The sequence below is a fragment of the Rhagoletis pomonella genome, unplaced genomic scaffold, assembly GCF_013731165.1.
Source record: "Rhagoletis pomonella isolate Grant_MI unplaced genomic scaffold, Rhpom_1.0 Rhpom_scaffold_00002, whole genome shotgun sequence".
NCBI classification, from domain to species: domain Eukaryota; kingdom Metazoa; phylum Arthropoda; class Insecta; order Diptera; family Tephritidae; genus Rhagoletis; species Rhagoletis pomonella.
Window position 1 is genome coordinate 10,443,567 of NW_023458556.1, and position 18,611 is coordinate 10,462,177.

Consider the following 18,611-nt stretch of genomic DNA (forward strand, 5'->3'; position numbering starts at 1 on the left):
AAAAACTTCCAAAACCAAATAATGTAAATTAGTTAAATAGCTATGCATGTAATTCACCAGAAAATATAGTAATAACTGTAAATAATTTATGTGATGAAAGAATATTTTTCTTAATGCAGGAAAAGTAGTACTTTCTATTTTGTAAAAAAAAAAAAAATAATAATTATAATTGGCAGCAACTTGTAAACATTTCCATTTCAACACAGCAACAGCGTGTTAGTAAGCAAGTTTGACTGGGTCACCTGTCACTTATAAATTTCCGTGAGAAATATTAGAAATCTTCAAACTTTTCTAAGGAAAAATTAGAAAGACAAATTGCAATAGAGTTGTAACAACACTTAATTGGGTAAAATTCACGCGAAATGCATGCATACATGCACATACAAGCCTACATACTGCATGCATACATGCAAACACAATTATTCCGATCGCCCCGATCACCATTGAAGCTAATTGGGGAACACAATGAATGCTTGCACTTCACGCCGCATTAATTATTCATAAAAATTCATAGATCTACGCAACACTAGCGAATTATTTACATTAATGAGGTGATAATTAAAAATGGAGATCTTCCCACCATCATTTAATTAGTACAAAATAATTTAAAGTTGTTGCAATGTAAAATAAAACAAAGGCAAAAGCCACTCCCAACGCAATGTCCAATATGTTTTAATAAATAAATACTACTTTATGTTGGCACATATTTGTCTAAGGGCAACAAAGTGTCGGGGAGAGTTATAACACTTTATAAAGCTCACGCGAAACTAGGGCAACAGTCAACAAATTAATATTTGCAATTTTACAAAATATTTATTGAAATACACGTACATACGCATACACTATTTATATACATACATACATACATATATGAGTCTGCCTGCGTGTCTTAATTTTTGCTCTATTTTATGAATCCCATCAAAATTTTTAGGCTTAATTAAGGGTAATTTTCGTGTATTTTATTTTTTTGAAAATAGTATGTATATGTATAAGTCGCCAAAATTCCCGTTTTGATTGATTATTATGTACGTATTTCATTGAATTGTAAGCCCCCACATTATTTTCAGCAATAAAAAATTTTAAGCAGTTACGGCTTTTTTTCATTTCAGCGACTATATGAGTTAGGGCCTTTCTATATTATTATTATATTATATATGTTATTTGTAACTCTGAAAGTTAAAATTTTCATTAAAAAAATTTCTTTAGAAAATACTCGTTTGAGCGTTGATGGATGCAAAGTAAGGATCTGCTGGCGTCAAGTACTAAGACATTGGGTATAAAAAGTAAAGCACTTAAAGCGTAGATTTTTTCCCGTTGCAGTACAGAGTTAATAACGAATATTCATCACCAGAAGCCAGAGATGCAAGCATATTTAGTGGTTGAGATGAATCATTTAGGGGAGACCACTTGACAACAGATAGATAGATACATAAAATGCAAAATCTAAAACATTTTTAATTTTTTGCTCCCAAAGGGTCACACCCACACCCACCCACTAACCTTGCGGTCCATTAAGGCATTCCAGTTCGATGGTGTAATCCCAGCAGTCCATACTATTCAATTTCGACAGTGATGCCAACCCATTTGGGCCATGTTGATAGCCATTCTGTGTGTTTGCGGGTGTCATTAGCGCGGGCGGAATGCGGCGTACAAAGCCATTTTGTGCGCCTAGTTCCCATGGACGTCGCACATCGACGCCATCTAACTGGTCAATAGCAGGATCAGTAGCGTCCTCTTCATTGATTACACCAAACACATCGGCATCGACATCGCCTGCATTCAGCTCCACTTGCGCATTGTCCTTGTTGGCCTGTCCGCTGACTGCACTTGCCGTCGTCGTAGTCAAGGGCGCATCTTTAGGCTGACTATTGTTGTCTTCATGGTTGTTGATTGCTGTCGCCGCACCCGTCGGTAAACCAGGTGAGCCGCGCTCATTCACTTTCGCGGTAGCTGCAACATTCGGCGTGTGCGGCGCGCTAGAGTTGAGTGCCTTGTAGCCGGGCCCCTTTACAATTCTTACATCGCTGCTGCTATTTATGGCGACAGTGGACTTGGCCAGATAGGCTAGCGAGCAGAACGATTTGCTTGGCTTCTCTGTGGAGGGGATGCGCGCAGGCGTGTTGCACGCGGCGCGCTCTACACATTTGTACTCACTCATTTATTTGTATTTTGCTTATTGAAGGCAGATGCGAAACAATTTAAGTAAGCAAAGACTGTTCACATTTTGCGTGCGCAATTTTTGCGAAACGTACTCAGCTCTCTTTGCCGTTATTTTCAAATACCAAACACTATAAGAAGAACACTGCGAAGAAAATTGAAAAAAATAACACAAAAATGATGCAAAGTTTTCCTGTTTGTGCAGAGTACTGCTGGTGTGGCGGCTGATGCTATTGGCAAGTATTTAGTAATTAACGACAGACCACGCACACAACAAGTTGGTTTAGCTACGCTTTTGGTACATCTGGTTTGACTGCCATGGATCGCGCGCACACAGCAAGGGCTATGATGCGCAGAGGGCGCAAGAGGCAAGAGGGCGCGCGCCGTGCAAGGTTTATACGTGCAGCGAGGCAAGTGCGATAAATGGCAGACAGGTAAAAAGATACAGAATCGGTATACGGCAGCTAAACGCCTGCAGCAAAACGAGAATCCAATACAGATCCGAGTTGAAAGATGCAAGATCCAAGTCAACGCACTGCTGGTTTGCCTTGAAGGCTGAAAGAATTGCTGAGACGGGCGACTGGCAGCAGCCAGCAGATACCCAACCAACAACTGTACGGCTGTCCAAAGTACTGCGAACCCCAGACGAATGCAGAGAGGAGATCGCGCAGATCGAGAACGAGAACAATGCAGCTTCCAGCTGGATTTTAATCAACTGCAGTTCACTTTTTGTTGCTTTTGTTTTTGTATGCTGTTTATGATTCAGTTTCTGTTTTATGTGCCTTTCTTATTATGTACATCAGGTTTTTACACTCAACACAGAACAGAAGTTAATCCACATCGACACGGCAACTGGAATACAAAAGCAAGGCAATCGCACAATACATAAAACTCTGTCAAACTACCTGCCACGGAAACAGTTTGGATAGCATGAAATAATTGGAATCGAATTTGAATTTGTTCGTTATTCTTCTTTGCACAGTTGTTCTTATTGTCATGTTGACCAAATCGTTTCAAAAATCGTTTGCTTTTGTTTTTTTTTTCTTTCATTTATTGCACAGGTATGCTAAGTGTACAACAACAATAATTCAATACACCATCACTAAACAAAAAAAAAACCTCACTTAAAACCGCAACAGTAATGCCTAGCATAGCATAAATTCTTTCTTTTCAACGCGCTTCGCTATTCCAACATTCACTCACAGCTGCACTGATTACTCGTTTCCCAATGTACATATATACATACATATGTATAGTATATATCCGCCCGTCCGTCCGTCCATCCGCCTAAAGCAGAGGCGAACTGGTTTACCGATTGCGCTGTTGATGCGCCAGTAAGTTTCATAAAAAAGCACAATAATGGAAAAGGTATATAAAATCACAATCGACGCGCACGCAAAGCTAGCACAGAGCAAGAATGAAGAACTCTGTATGTTTAAAAACTTTATGTTCATCCAAAAAGCCGTGGAAAACAATCAAGAAACGTTGTTATCGGCAGCACGTCCAGTCAACGACTGAATAAGCCGACGCAGCATACGACTCGAGTATACCCAGCCGCACACAGCAAAACCACTTACCAGCAATGCAGCAGCAGCAGTAGCAGCAGCAACAACCGCGCAGCGGAAAAACATTGCCGCAGAGCAATGAAGCAGCAATTGAAGCTCAAACGTGTTGCTGCCACGTTGCTGGCTGCTTTCGTTTGCATTGACAGTGGCGAGCGAACTCCACTGGCTCCCCCGATATGGGCAGCCGGCAGTCACTCTCACTTATGGGCCGCTCAGCTCATTTGTTCTATTCTTAGGTATCAGTTGAATTTTTGTTTGCTTATCAATTTACTCGTAGTTTGCTCAGAGTGTGGGTACATTTTTGAAGCCGCGGCATTGAACTTTGCACCAACGACGACGATTAATTGGTGTCCGCAAAATAATAGCAACAATGTGATAATGTTATTCGCAGCTTTAACCATGGCTGCGACGCTGGCAGAACCATCTTATCAGCATCGAATGCATACTCGTTGCAGCGACTCTCAACTCAGACTGCGACGCAGTGCATGCCACTGGCGCACCTTCTCTTATTGCTCTCTGCGCTCCTCCTGCACTGCAACGGTGGTGGTGGCTGCAGAATTTCAAATTCCACATGCAATCCACACTCGCGAAGACGCCTTCAATGCAATTGGATTTGCCGGTGAGGCGGCGTTGTTTGCACATCAGTCAGTGGCCTCGACTGCAAAGCCCAAACTGCAAGTCTGGCAAAGTCATTTCAAGCCGACTCTATTTCCCAAAGGATTGCTTACATAGGTACATACGTACATAGTACATAAATACCTGGCAAGTGACTTGCAAGGTTGTAATACATAGTTGACGAAATATTTTTTTTTGTTTTTGTTTTTCTTTTCAATATGAATAATAGTTATTATTCTTTCATTTCCACTTGCGCAATAGTGTCTTGCTTGTGCAGATTTTGCGGCATTTTTTATTCTTGCTTACCGAGTTTTTCATTTGTTTGATATAACCTTAACATTTGTGTATATTCTTGTGTTGTGTATTGATTGAAATTCGATACGCCAGAGAACTGAGAAGCACAAAAAACACAACAGGGTCGAATTGGGTAATGGAACTTCCGTTTTGTGGAACCCTCTTGAAGTTATTTACACGTTACATAAAATTCTTATAATTTAAAAAAAAAATATTCAAAATGCGTGAGAAAGTCAACGACAACTTTTTTGCATTGGTCATATGAAGAGACTTTTGCGAATTTTTGTCATTTTTGGATTTGTGTTGATGCCCATACATCTGGTAACACTAATCCAATTGACGTGCGTTTAAAAGGAGACATTTCAGGATACATTTTCAATCAAGACAGTTCTGTAATTCGTTGCTCGTGCAAAAAGAGAAAAAATTGTGGCCAGTAATTGGGAAAGTCCCTAAAATAATGAAAATGGGAGGCAGGTTGATTTAGCAAAAAAAAAACTCTTCTAGCAAAGGGTTTTTTGAGTCTCCATAGAGCAATCTGAACTTGGCCCTCTCCAATCGGGACCAAAGTTTTTATGTAGTATCTTCAAAAACTTGCTTCCTACATTTAAGGACCACGCTAATGTACATACGTACATAGGTATGATTTGTTCATTAGGAATGATATCAAAAATCGCATATTTTGCATTCCAAAATTTTTGAAGAACGTTTGCGATATGTTCTCTTTCTAAGCGTGATCAAAACATACCGAAATTCCATTTAACTACCGACCTAATAAGAGGAAAAGAGCTCAAAAACGGGTACACTGGTTGAAGACTCCATTGGAGAAGTATTGCTCTAACTGGAGTACCCAACGGAGCTGGAATTTACTTTTTCAGGGTCCGGGTAGGCGTGCTTAGCCAATGGTCACCATAAAATTGCCACATCTTCATGCATACATGCAGAGCCCTGGATGGCTTGCAGGCCTTAGCCTATACCAAGTTCAAAAATTGCGCCGGTAATCGAGTGCGGCCGAGGCGCCAAGCAAAGAAGCATTGACGATCGTTTGATGTGCATCATGCCAGCGACTTGTTAATTCAATAAGTTCAACGCGGAGATATTTGAGAATTGCATAAAAAATTCATAACCTCTTACGCGCATGTGCGTGTGTGTTCGCTGCATTTGGTTTTGTATGGGAAATACACCAGCGCTTCAACAACCCCCATCACTGAACGAATCTCCACAGGCCGCATGAAAGCTATACATATTCGGTCCAACAATCGACTCTGAATCCTCTTTAAACAATAAACTTCTCATCGACCGGATATAAATGAGCAATGAGAATCGATCTCCAAATCTCTTCGCACCGCTGCGGTTCACTACTAAAACATACTTTCAACCGCACAGGAACAGCGTGTTTAAGAAAAGTGTCGTGCAGCTGCTGCTTGCAGAGAAATGCACATCACCACTCTGCTGTCAATGGGCTGTACCAGAAAAAAAAATGGTGGAAACCTGGCAAAGACCTTGCTAGAAGGCTGGTTTTTTCCTAATATCAGCATTTACACTGTCAGCTTCAAAGTGAGAGTGCTTTTTCTGAAATATTCCTCTGTGCGCACAATAGCTTGGCGTGAAGTTTTAGTTATCCTCGATGTTGAAAAGGGCTTTACTTACACAAGAATGCAAAACTTTACGCCTAACTCATATTGTAAATAGAAAGAGATATCAAAAAAATGTACTCTGAACTCCAAGCTGACAATGTCTACATATAAAAACGCACCCGAAACCTTCATGTGCAACAATGCAAACTTACAACTAACGGGAGAAAAGCGGAAACCAATAATAAAAATCCTATAATATACAAATCCCATATCAATTACAAGCAGGCATACTGCAATCATTGGGTTGGACTGCAGTAGTTAAATTCAAATTAATTGGGAGTAGTTTGCATGGCGAATTCGAAGTAGTTAAATATCGTTAATCCAGACAAATCCAATGCACCATACTAATTACTCGTGTGTATGTATGTAGCAGGGTAGTTGCGAATATTAGCATTCGCATTCGCTTTCGCATTCGCAATAATCAATGCGGAGCTATTGCGAATGCGAATGTTTTGCAAGTGTACCTATAAAACGTACCTATATCTGGCAAACAAAATGACAAATTGTAGCCAATATTTTTTGTCTGTGGTCGTGGGAGTATTTGTGTACCAAAACTGGTTAAATGATATATTTATCAAATTTGATAAAAATGTCTTTAAACATATTAATTCTTAAGCTATATAACCGAGCTGTCAATGGGCAGTCGTACAAGTTTCCACTTCTACTTGACCTTTGACATACGCCAAATGCTTTAAATACCTGCATTTGTCTCTTTCTAAAATGCAAAAGGACGTAACAAACATCATAGCTGAAATGCAAAAAGTCATAGCTAATAAAAAATTCAAAATACACTTTTTGATTTATATGGATGGGTTTCAACGAATTACAACTCCCCACAACATTTTATGAAAAAAATATATGTATATATTTTGCATTTCAGGTGACAATATATTGGTTTCAATCATTTCAAATGGGGCTCTTTGGGGAATTTATTTTTAGCAAAAATTTTAAAAACAGTATTTTTTTTACTTGTCAAGCAATATTTGTTTCATAGGGATATATATTGGATCCTTGGCTAAAAACTTCTGTGGTAAAACTGTCCCCCTACGTCTCCCTTCTTTGCTATTTAAAATCAAAGAGTAAGCTCCATCAATAGGGATTTCCAGCAGAAATGGTCAACGTCTGGATTTAAAGAGAATCGATGCTCAAATAATTAAAAAGCTTAAAGGTTTGACCTTCTTTAATTAGGTAAGAATTACGTTAGTATCTGAGAGTCCCATCATCCGTGATGCCAATAATTCAAATGCTTCTAAAAAAGCAGAGTGCTTTGAAAAAAAAATGATCCGATTCGGCCGGCAGCCACGACTTTGAAAACAGAATTTTGCTCAAAATTTTCATTCCTGGAAAATTGTAATTTATTTGCCATATCCACCTATTTAGCTCGCTATAAGCACAAATTTTTCAATACAGTAGCAGAAAAAAGTATGTTACAAGTTCCCCCAAATTGTGAAACAGCCAAACGAATGAGAATGAATAGTTCTTTTTAAAAAGCTTTAGAAAAACCTGACACATCTGGTTTGGCTGGTAAGCGCATCCGCATTCGCATTCGCGGATGTCTAAAATTCCACATTCGCAACATCCCTAGTATGTAGGTATCGCACACAGCCATTGGCAGCTTAGTAGGCAATTGCAGCTAAGGGCCTTTGAAGTTTTACTTTTCTCTTGTTGTCTTAAGCGAAGAATACGTAAGGTAATGGATATCAGCAGGTACCTCAACAGTATTGCGACTAATGGGATTCTCTTGTACCAGCATTAGGGTGTGTTGCATATTAACTACAGTATAGAAATGTGTACAAAAGCTGCTGACCAAAAGAGTTTTGCAGGAAATGCTGTCAAGTCGTTGTGCAAGTCGTTGTAATGACCTTATATAACATTATGGATATGTAGTTGTTAAATTATTTATAAAGAAAATCACTTACATATAACAGCTTAAGTAGTTCAAAATCTACACATATCCCAATTTTTTCCTGAAAAGCCAAAATCACGAAAAAAAGCGAATAGGGTGCGTCAAAACTCGTTCATAGCCGATAGGATAATTACTTTATTTTCAGCAAAATTTCACGATTAAATAATTAAGCGCATTACTTGTTGTTTTACGCGTCATTATTTTTATTACAACAACAGTTTAAATATACAATAAATATTGTGCAATTGGCATGCAATTTACTTCATTTTGTAGTTAAAATATATAGTTGCGTTCATGGTAATGACAAAAATGTGTTGCACACAAACAACAAGGAAAGCTTGCTGTTTACCTTTTGAATGTTGCATGTTGCAGCAGATTTAGGGCGTTCAACATTTGACTGATGGTGATCTTGACTGCTGTAATTGGCGGTCAGTTCCTGATTAGCAAATAGCTAGTTGGCCAATTGTGCAATAAGCATTAGCACACTGCCAGATAGTCACACGTACACACACACACATTTGTACATACTACTACTACTACACCACCAATTCGGTTGCAAATACCACTTCATTAAGCAACTGTGTATCTATCTACCCACTTGGCATTTCTTGGTTTTGGTTTGGTTTTGGTTTTTTTCCCCCCTATTTATAGGTTTGCGATTTTTCTTGCCGAGTCTTTGGTTGGTTGGCAGTTTGGCATTGGCGGTACATGCTGGGTTAATATCGTGACATCAGTAATTGGGAAATAAAAATTCAACAAAGTGAGAATGACTGCTGCAAACAAGTGACCCAACGATCGACCTTTGTTAAATCATTTTTCTATGATTTTCGAATTTTGAATTGTCGGCAGTCATAATATCAATTGCATATTGTTGCATTATCAATCCGCGAAATGCATTCACACAAAATAACCGTCCGATTCTTTCATTTACTGCGGATGTCAAAGATGGATAGACACGATGACAGCAACGGCCGTGGAGCAGCTGTTTACCGGAATTGGTGAAAGAGAGTCGCTGCTATCGCAAAAAAAATATAATAAAAATTACGCGACAAACAGCACATATGAATGTACATGCGGCGACCAGCCAAAGCGCTACTGATGGTCACCGCCTCCCACACTCACCTGCCGCCAACGAAGCCTAGCTGCTGGCTACGACACCATACACAACATCTGCGTCAACTCTTTAAGTTTTATCTCGCCATAAAAAAATGTTACGCGACAGTCGCGCATGCAAACAAACCACCAACTGTTGACTGGCAGGCCAAATGCGCTGCCATCACACAGTGAAATTTACTATGCATTCATAAAGCTCTAAAGCCTACAATTCCTGACGGATTTTCGTTTTTTTTTTTTAGTTGAGAGATAATTAAATTCTTGAAAGGTTTAGGGAGCTATTTAATTTTTATTTTTTTTTTTATTAAATTTTTTTGTGCAAAGTGCAGAGAAAGTCGTAACCTATACGTACATATGTATCTATAAATATAATAAAAGTGTAACAGGCCGATGTCTGTACATTATAGATATTAAAGAAAAACAATGAACAATTTTTAGGATTTTTGTCCGTCTGTCTGCCTGTATGTTTGTACGCGCATCACTCGAAAACTAATGCATGGAATCGAATGCAGTTTGCACCGATGTATTGCCGGAGGTCTAACTTAAAACATAGAAGAAAAAATTGGAGAGTTGCCACCTGTTTAAGAATTGCAGTTTAGGTAAATTTATAAGATAAATTAAAAATTGCAATGTGCCTGTCAAAAGAAAGAAGTTTAATAAGGCTTACAGCCGAAAAAATTATTGTGGATGGTTGCCACCTGTTTGAATGTAATTAATAAGTTAAAATTGATATTACTATGGATTTTAAATTAAAGAGGTTTAGAAAAGTTTACTGCCGAAGATATTTTTGAGATGGGTTGCCACCTATTTGAAAAATTGTATTCATTTAAATTTATAAAATAAATGAAATTTTACAATACTGGTGTTAAACTAAAAACGTTTGAGAAAGTGTTTTGTCGGAACTATTTTTGAAGCGGAGTGACACCTGTTTGAAAAATTTTATTCAGTTAAATTGATAAGAAATGGTAAATAATGAATTAGTACACCTTTGAAAAAAGTACGCGATATGTAGACTCGACTTATAAGATTTTAAATTAAATTTCCAGGAGAAAGCCGATCCTATACCTACTTTCTAAATACCTTAGAATATATGTATATTAATTAATAAATATTCTATTTTCTGATATTGAATAAAATCTATTCTTCTGTTCCTGTTAATGTATGTTACATAAAAAGAACTAGTTGAATACAATTATAGAGTTCCCCTAAAAGGAAAAAAATGCACAAGAAAAATTTGAATGTTATAAAAAATTTTTTTTTTTTTTAATTTACAGGAAAAAATTTAGGTATGCAGTTTTATAGCGTATTCAATTTTCAAGTTGTTGTTTCTTACTATTTTTTTTTTTTTGCTGACATTCCTAGCACGGTCAGCAAAAAGTTTATTAAAAATCAATGTGAATGCTTAGCCACTTGAAACTTGCATTTATTATACTAAAATTTAATGCGCTATAAAACTACAAACTAATCTAAAAATTAACACAAACTTTAATTTAAGGATTTTTTTTTTTTCAACATTTCAAATTTGTCTTGTGTAATTCTTTTTCTTTTTATGGGACCCTTTTAATTTGTTTCAACCAGTTTTAAAATTGTTTCTTCTCTTCTAGTTTATCTGCACTTTGCACTAAAAAAATGTGCACAAATATACATAAATAAAAATTTAAAAAAGTAACTCCTTAAACTTCTTCAATATTCAATATTAGATTTCAATTAAAAAAAGCCCGTCTAGAATTGTAGGCTGTAGACTTTTTGGATTAGTAAACATCGCTTTTGCATCACTGTGCGTAGCGTCGCATGTGCGCACATTTACACTCTCCACACTGCCAGCAATACGCTGCGCGTCCAAGCGTCAACTGACCCGATCGCCACTTGTGATGGCGCAAACGTAGTAACTCATTGCAAAAAAAATGGAGCGGAGTGAAGTGAATTGCAAATCATCATATTTTGTTCGAATTTGCATAAATTCGGAATTAAAAACCGTCAAAAGACCAACTTCCCAACTTGCAATGCAATCAACAAACAAATAACAAAAATAATGCCAAACAGGTGAACACCTTGAATGTGGCCATACAACACGAGTATTTACGACGCCAGCAGCCGCCAAAGACGACACGACAGACAAAAGTCAACAACAACAACAGCAGCAGCCGGCTTATTGTTTCAGCTAATGCCGCTTTAGTGCGCCACCGAGTGCCGAGATGAAAAATAATAAAAACAAAAACAAAAACAAAACCGAAAATGAAACAAAATTTGGACACCTCCTAAAGACACTCATGCAGACAATCTCGTAAAAGCGCGTAAAAAATCGCTAAACTACCTTTCTAAAAATGCGCAAATTTATGCAGTCGCAAAAAAAAGCAAAATAAAAAAAAGGCGACACCGCTGCTATGTAGTGGGGGGTGATGATGTGGGGAGGCTGGTGGTGTAAGCGTTGTTGGTGAATGTGTTGACGAGGTTGGTTGGCTGACTGGTTGGTGGAGGCCATGGTGTTGCAGGCGGAGTTGTTGGACACAAAGCAATTAAATTCAAATGAAATAATGAAGCATTACTGCCTGCTGGGCTGCATTACTTACAGTATGCCTTCGATTATACAAACTGCAGATTCATCGAAGCAATGTCCACACAAAATATTTAAGTACATAGTTGCTATTTTGTACAACTGAGGCACATCGCCGCTCTTACGTGTTACTGCCTAATTGGCTTACGCGACATGGGGCTAAGGGTTGAACACACCGGACACTTTCGAGGCGCTGCAGAGGGCTCACAAGTGATAATAAGAGCTTCCACAAAGTTCGTAGCTTCTACAAAGTGTTTAATACCCTAGCGAGATAGTTAACATCGAAAAGTTTCAGTAACTTCACATTGTACTTATTACATTGAGGCTTTATTAGGCTATGCATCGGGAGGACTTAGTCTCCAATATAAACTAACCTAACCTTGTTATTTCCATTCAAGCAAAATTGGAAACAAAGGAGCCTAGTGAAAAGTGGTACCAACTCATCCTTGGTTCCCTCCCTCCCTAGCCTCTTCGGTCTAGGGCTCATTTTGTACTTGCCTGGAAGAAAACGACATGCACCATTTCCAACCTATCACAGATAAATATTCGCTCCCTCGAGGCTGCTGCTTGGACAAAATTATCACGGGGTGTACAGTTTAGCATTAACTTCAAAACCATTGTTGGGCAAATTCTTATTGATCCTCTCCTCATCACCCCTATTCAAGTTTAAAGCAGCTTTAGTAACCTTTTCCTGCCGACATTTCTGGCGTAGCTTTATATGATAAATGGATAGATATAATATAAAGAGGTTTGCACTACGACCAAGAAGTCAACTGTGTCCTCAACCATTTACAGTATCTCGCCCAACCCCAGAGATCCCAGAAATTTTTAAGAGGTATCCAGGAGTCAGCGATTGTAGGAATACAAAACTTGGCCAGAGTTGTCCTAGATATCTCATCCGTCTTCTTGCCGCCGCCTCGTACTCGCAAAGTATGTGTAATGGAGTCTACTCGAACGAATCACAGCAGTGACATAGGTAATTCGACCGAATCCCCAGCTTACGCATATGACTTCTAAGTCCCTTTCGAATACCTGTGAGGAGGTTTATAATTGCCCTGTAAATTGTAGCCTCCCTGTAAGCATTTAGCCTGCGGTAGACTTACATTATTACGGCAGTGTTGTTCTCTGAGTTTGTCCCTCTCCTTCCTGATTTCTTTCTTGATTGTGGTATATCCGATCGCACGGAACGGCTCAGGATCTAAAGCCGAAGAGGCATCTGCCGTTGTGGGTGGACTGTCCGCTTCCTCGTTACCCTCAATCCCAGACCAAATTAGTTGGATGTTGTTGTACTACACTGGGGCGTTAAGTTTGTCGATGCACTCAAGGACCAAGGAGGATTTGAACTCATATGGATTTTCTCAATACGGTAATTCCTACGTAGAGTAATCTCTGTACACAGATTATCTCTGCCCAATATATGCTCAGTTATGTTCTCATGGCCACCGAGAGCTCCAGCCTTGGTCCGTAGATGCCTGCACCAATGCCGTGAGGAGTTTTGTAGCCGTCTGTTTACCATTGCAGCGAGCTAGGCGTGTATGTTCCTCTATAAAGACCACTGTTTTGAGCTTATCATCCCTCGGAAACAACGCTAATGGAATGTGGGAGCCTAGGTTGTCCCTGATCCTCGATGAGGTTTAGTAGAGCTCGCTTTGTTGTCTACTCTCTGGGAAGATGATGCTCGACGTGGGACTCGAACCTACGACCAAGCGGCTCATTTTTCCGCATTACTGCCATCTATTTAGGCACAAATTTTGCCAGTTAAACTACGCCGTTAATTCGGATCAACGTTGCCGTCTGTCTGAGCTTTTATAAGACGCGCGGACAAAAATATCGTTTTAATTATTGCCGGAAGCGTAAGCCGTAATCGGCTGCGTTTCTTCTACCACAAATTTCGCATAAGCGGATTTACGGCCTACCACTCTCTCCTCACCCTTTGGCAAATAAAATTCTGCGCTACTAATATTGACAAGTTTACAAACTACATAGTGGACAACATTTCGTGTAGCGTATTAATTACACTTACACACTCGCTTGGAACTGGATGGAAAGAAAAGGGCGCTATTGCAACGACTGCGCTCCGCGACTCAACTTACTGTCGCGCAACGTGGCTTTCTTCGCCTCTAACAAGTTAGCTGCATCACTACTGTGTTGTAACGCAGCCACCTTTCCAAAATCGTCCATCAACAAACGTAAACATATAGCGCTGAACCGATGCTTCACGCTGAAATCCGATGCCTTCTTCTTTGCGGCGCGCTAACTTAGCGAAGCGTATTGAAGAACGGATCGGATTGCCTTCATTCCTAATCCAGCTCATGCCTGCCATGTACCTCAACTGCCCAGTCGCCAGTTTACAACACTCACGCGCAGCTAGCGGTGCTTCATAGCCGCAGTTCGGCCCAACACTTGTTAACTTGTGAAATTTTCCCCAAACACTTGACGTTGTTGACGCTTACGACGACGACGACTGCGCGGAGCCCAACTTGAAGAGGCGAATCGGGTTGCAGCATGAAGTGCGACAGTCGAATGGGTAAATGTAATCGCAGTGGACGGACAGCATACAACATATTCGCTTTCGGTTTTGGGTTGGTCAGTGTAACGATATGGATACGCTGGACGTCATGCAAATACTAGCTGGCAACACCTTTCACTATTTCGCAAGCCACAGCACTGCACTAATGTCGCCAACAACAAGCGGTGCATTTGTGAAAAATGATTTAAAGCAAAGCAACACAAAAGACCTACATAGCGCAAAATATATGTATGTATGCACATATGAACACGAGTTGAGTATCGGCGTTACCTTACGCCAGCATACCCATCCTTCACCTCCTTACCCCCAAAATCGGCCGCGGTATCAGCATCAGCATCAGCACCGGCATCAACGTCATCAGCCCCACAACTGATTGCCAACTATTCATTTAACTATCTGCTCGCTTGTCCGCCTGTCCGCCTGTCTGTCTGTCTGTCTGTGCAGGTAATCGCATAGCCGCCCCAATCCCTTCCTATATATCATGTATGTATGTATGTACAAATTTAATTCGCGCGCAAACAAGTAATTTTTCGCTATCGGGCAATGCAATCAGAGCACAACAGCCACAACCACGGCGTCGTCGTGGCTCTAAAGACGTTTTCGGTTAGCAACCTGTGACATTTCGTTGTTGAAATAAAGCGCCACTGCGGCCGGGGGGGCGCCAGCCAACGAAGAGTCGCGGTGGTTAGCCGTCGAGGCTGAGGCGGCCACATCAACAGAGAATGGAATGCGTGGGCGCAAATTGTGATCGTTCTCACGCCTCTGCAACGATCACAGCCAAAACTGCGCCAACTGCAACAACTGCAACAACAGCGGCTGACATGGCGAGACAAACATAACAGCAAGACTAATGGCAACAACCGGCATTGTATGTAGCAAGGCGGCGGCGGCGGCGGCGGCGCAGCTCAATTTAATGATCAACACGATCACCAAATAATTTGTAATTGTATCTGTCGCAACCGCAACAGCAGTGAAAAAACAAAAACAAAGCAAAACCTTATGAAAAATGCACTTTGCATGTACCGTACTTTTTGCTCGTTTGTTGTTGTTTTTTTTTTTTTTATATTCATTCAAAATTATATCTAGCCGCAAGCGCACTGACATTCACCGCCCGTTGGATGTGGTGATTTAACCGCTTTGCTTTGACATTTTAACTAATCACCAATAAAATGTGGGTGTTCACACAAAAAGTAGTCGGCGAGTGAAAAAGTGCACCATATGTATGTGCAAAAAAAAAAAAGAGTCTGCCGCCAAGAGGGAATGCATTCGCTCATTGATTGGAAAGTTTTTTTTCGCTGCTAAAAAAAATATTTTAAAAATTTCAAAATTGTCACAAATGCGGAAATTTTTTTAGCTGGCTTAGTCAAAATGTAATCTCTCTGCATGTCACGTAAACCACGCGCATTCCATTACCTTCACTTTAACATTCATTGCAACTGCAACTTCTGCGGTACCACAAATGCAAGCCTTCAAATTTTCGTTGCACGACAATTGACACTTGCAACAAGCATGCACTTGTGCTTAGATAAAAGTACTTTTATGCAAGTATTAACGCCAATAAGCAACGTCGAAGCAACAAAGTCGAATGGGGTCAGAAGTCATGGGTATTTACGAGACAACACAGTTAGCAACAAGTTGATGCTGATGCTGGTAAATATGCCATTTTGGAAGCGCACCTTGCAACGCCATTGACTTTCGCAAGTTGCTAGACAAATTGTTGCCACTAATAATTTTATTTCATTGAACTCATTGAAGAATGCAGCGCGGAAGTAAGCTGCAGTGAGATATATGAGTGGGAATTTTATGTAGTTTTACGCTATTTAGATGCGCGACGATCATAGAGAGAGATCTTACTCCCTGCGTGTACATTAGAGCGTATCACGATGTATGGGCCAAAAAAAAAAAAATATTTTTTTTCAAGCGATTTTGAACACTTACTATGAGAGCATTTCAGTGGAGCAAAAAAACCGGTTAGATATTTTTAAGGATACCGACAAAAAAATTTACACTCCTGAAGTACTCTCGCTGTGAGTGTTCAAAATCGTTTGGAACAAATTGAACTTCTTTTGTAATGCGGTCTAGAGTAGAGCTCTAGATACCCGGGTATCGAGCAATGCGAGTAGCTCGATACTCGCTCGAAACTCGTTCATTGCTCAACTGCTCAAATGTTTGTTCAAAATTTTCGAGTTTTAGAACAATTTCATAAACAAAAGAAAATTTGTAAATTGTGTTTGTCAGCAGCTGCTTTCTAATTCATGTTAAATAAATTATATTATTAAATACCAATGTAACAATCTTTGCATTATATATCAATAATTTGAAAAATTTTAAAAGTTGCTACCAAAAATGTCAATATAATAAAAAAAACATTGCTCAAATTACTCGAAAAAACTCGAATTGCTCGAGCTCATGCTCGAAAATTTTCGAGTAATGAGCATTGAACAAGTGTGCGAGTACTCGGTGCTCATATACCCGGGCTGTTTGAAAATGTGCGAACAAAATCGAGAGCTCTAGTCTAGAGTACGTTGTACAAAGAAAATTTAAAATCAAAGAGTACAATAAAAAGCTCTAATAAAATCTTTAAAAAACTTTAATAAGCCCTTGGCAAAAGCTCTTGCTAAAAAGCACCAGTGAATTACGTTGTTTACCTATCTGTGTGGCGTGTGTCTTCATTGAGTTCATAGAGATTCCACCTTGTTGGAAGAAGAACCTCCTCCTGCTTCTTTCTATATCGAACTGCTTGTTCATCACACATACTTAGTAGTATGTTCCCTTACCGCGAACATCTTCTGTGGTTATCACAAGACACCCCTTAGTAGGTCGAAGTGTTTTGTTGTCCTACTAGTCCCTGGTGACCAAACTGGTACAGCATAGTTTAAAATCGGTCAGTCATCTGCCCTGTATGTTGCCTGAAATTTGTATTTCCCTTTGCCTCAAGTGCTGTCGGTGAAGGACTTAAAGACTTTGTTACTTTGAAATACAGAGTTATTGGCAATGTGTGTGCGGAGGAAGAGGGTTTTATTCACAGCTGATCAGGCTACAATGAACTAGATCGGGGAGCTAGCCTTTTACTTTCGAGCAGAATCTATCGAGCATCAATGCTAATGCCGAACGTAAATATTTAGCTGTCGTAAACGTATGAAATGTGATAAATTCCTCCATAAAAAACTAAACATAAGCGGGAAGAGGACACCACACTTTGGGCGCCCTATTTGATTCTTCTTGTAGACCATTCATACTGATCGCCGTCCACCGTTTGGGTCCCTGCCGCGGCAGAGAATGTCTTCAAATGGCGTGGAGTAACAAACGGTATCTAAAAATTTTGGCAGCCCCAACACTACCAGAACGGTTCTCTTTCAGAGACGGGGACGGTTGAGGCAGCTAGTGTTAATGGCGTTTAGTGCTGTGGTGGTCATAGACAAATTGATTGCCTTTTACTCCAGTCGGACCAAATTTTATCGGCACTTCAGGTAACAAACATTTTTAAAAGCAAACATTTATAATTTATCAACACAATGTTCTTTGCATGCCACTATCCAATTCCTATGTAAAATTGCGCTGTAATTCCGAAAACCGAGCTCATGTGGCAAACGAAATTCTCCATAAGCTGTATATATATACATATCACTTTTCGATAGGCCCAATAGTTTCTGAGAAATTAATTAACACAAAATAAAAAAACAAAACAGTCATATTTTTTTTATTTCTCCCCTGTTAAAGTTTGATTTTTTTAATTTTTTCATAAAAAAAACTCTTGAGTTGTTAATTAATTTCCCAGAAACTATCTGGCCTATGGAAAAGTGATGTATATACAGTTTATGGGGAATTTCATCGGCTTTCACATTCGGTATTTCGTATTACGATTTTTCATTCGGTTCGTAAGATATACGTGAATAAGTGGAACCACTATTTTTTTAAGGCTGAATAAGGGTAAATTGCAAATATTTAACTCGTTTTTCGGAATCCCCGAAAATATTGAATAGTGGCGTCTGGAGAATAAATACAAAACTAAAATTTGTGACCAATGTTTTTAAGCTGGAAATGCTGTAGAAAAATTGTTGTAAGTCCATACACTAACTACACTTTTAACTACTAAAAATATTGATCAAAAGTAAAAAGTATTCATATAAACACTAATACATACAATCATGTTTTTTTTTATATAAATGCATTTGAATAAAAGTATTTTTTCTTACCATCCAGCATATACTTCGATATCTCCTCCTCACTTTTCTGCGACTCC

The 18,611-nt window shown here is 39.3% G+C and overlaps 1 protein-coding gene across 2 annotated transcripts in view; it reads right to left on the reverse strand.

Moving 5' to 3' along the window:
- The window catches only part of LOC118733046, a 66,004-nt gene extending 47,399 nt beyond the window's left edge, over positions 1-18,605 (reverse strand). Inside the window, exon 1 of one of the 2 annotated variants that reach the window (XM_036462221.1) lies at positions 18,565-18,605. In XM_036462221.1, the coding sequence (XP_036318114.1) occupies positions 18,565-18,574 (10 nt within the window). In that variant the 5' untranslated portion in view covers positions 18,575-18,605. Of the gene's footprint in view, positions 1-1,500; positions 3,683-18,564 lie in introns of those variants that run through there. The other variant, XM_036462220.1, reaches the window with a different exon arrangement.
- Between the last annotated feature and the right edge of the window lie 6 nt (positions 18,606-18,611).